Raw genomic sequence first — 1,516 nt, 5'->3', positions numbered from 1 at the left:
CGAGCACCAGAGGTCGGCTCACATCTACTGCCTCCATTTTGTCCAACATTACCCTTTCATGAAAAAACCACGCCCATGACCCATCATGCTTTCTTCTAGTTTAGGATCGAAACATCAAAGTAAATATATATAGTTGTGTCAATCAATATGGGTGCAAAGACCAGGATTACCCTTTCATGAAAAAACCACGTCCATTGCCCATCATACTATATCTTATAAAATATACATGCGAGGAAGAATAAGAGCCATTCGGTATATGCAAAAACAAATGGATCCGGTCAAAAACCATCCTTTAGTCCATGTTCAAAAACGAAGATATATCACATGTTGAGTTAACACTTAAGACAACATGAACAAACTACAATGAATTTGGCGCGTACAATATTCAAACTGTGTACATGATTTTGCAACTATGAAAATCAATTGCACATCTCACGATGAGATACAACGATGCATGAACATCTTGGACATGAACAAATAAAAATACATATGTAGGTAAATGTGTAAGACATGCAAGTTACGAGAGAGATTTGCTTGCTTGTAGAGGGATGGCGAGGTTTAATGCTTTTGTGATGGATGATGGATCAGGTGGAGCAGGTGAAGTTGTCGGGGCAGGTCTTGTGGCACTGGTTGAGGAGGAGGGTGAAGGCGACAGGGACATTGAGTTTGATGCCAAGGATCTCGGCCTTGAGGGCGGTGCAGAGACAGACAGATGCATCGAGGTTGGCGAGCCCGGACAGCAGCGGGCAACACTCCTCATTCGCCGGCACTGGGAGGTTGAGCTTGAGCAGGTTCAGCACGTTGGCGCACACTTGCAGCCTCAGAGTGTCAATCGAGCAGGTTGGCGGTGGGGTGGGGGTGGGGCAGTATGGACCGCAGGCGTGCGCGGTGGTGGCGAGGAGAGCCAGGTTGAAGGCAAGGAAGAGGACCAGCTTGGAGGGCGCCATTGCACAGATTGATCGATGGAGCAAGCGAGCGAGCTATGTACTGATGGCGTGCAGCTAGCGATTTGATGGCTAAGCAGGTTTTGCTTGCTTGGGATGGTTTTCTTGGGTATTTTGGGCTGGTATTTATAGCCTAGGTTTAGTCTACGAGATCCCTGTCCATGCCAGTCATGATCGATTGAATATGAGTACTCAATCAATGTTCTTGTTAATTAGTAATGACGCCCATGTTCATTAGGAGTAATTTAAGAATGGCGGAGTACAGCGCGCTGCCCTTGTTAATTAGTACTGACACCCATGTTCACTAGATAATTATACTATCGCGACGAAGAGTACAGCCTGGAGGTGGTTTGCCAGAATAATTAACATACGGTAAACGCAATTGCAATCGCGAAGTATCCGGCTCTCGCGCTTCACGCAGTTTCAGGTCAATGTGACAACGTGCATGCCATTTCATCGCCTCCAACAAGTCCGGCTCCAGGACCATGGGATGATGTGCATGTCATCACTCTTCATAGAGCAACCTGAGTTCAGCAGCGTTCTAATCCGAGACTATGTTGTATGGTTTTCAC

At 46.5% G+C, this 1,516-nt stretch overlaps 1 protein-coding gene across 1 annotated transcript; it reads right to left on the bottom strand.

The window, feature by feature from the left end:
• Positions 1–584: 584 nt before the first annotated feature.
• On the bottom strand, positions 585–947 carry LOC124694358 (cortical cell-delineating protein-like). The gene has a single exon (XM_047227352.1). It carries the CDS (start codon positions 945–947, stop codon positions 585–587), a length of 363 nt encoding a protein of 120 aa, XP_047083308.1.
• Between the last annotated feature and the right edge of the window lie 569 nt (positions 948–1,516).

This window comes from Lolium rigidum, chromosome 3 (assembly GCF_022539505.1).
Source record: "Lolium rigidum isolate FL_2022 chromosome 3, APGP_CSIRO_Lrig_0.1, whole genome shotgun sequence".
NCBI classification, from domain to species: domain Eukaryota; kingdom Viridiplantae; phylum Streptophyta; class Magnoliopsida; order Poales; family Poaceae; genus Lolium; species Lolium rigidum.
This window is presented reverse-complemented; position numbering and strand designations above follow the sequence as displayed.

Bases quoted from the DNA above. Each gene is read 5' to 3' on its own strand.
- LOC124694358 (XM_047227352.1), bottom strand. From the start codon at position 947: ATGGCGCCCTCCAAGCTGGTCCTCTTCCTTGCCTTCAACCTGGCTCTC.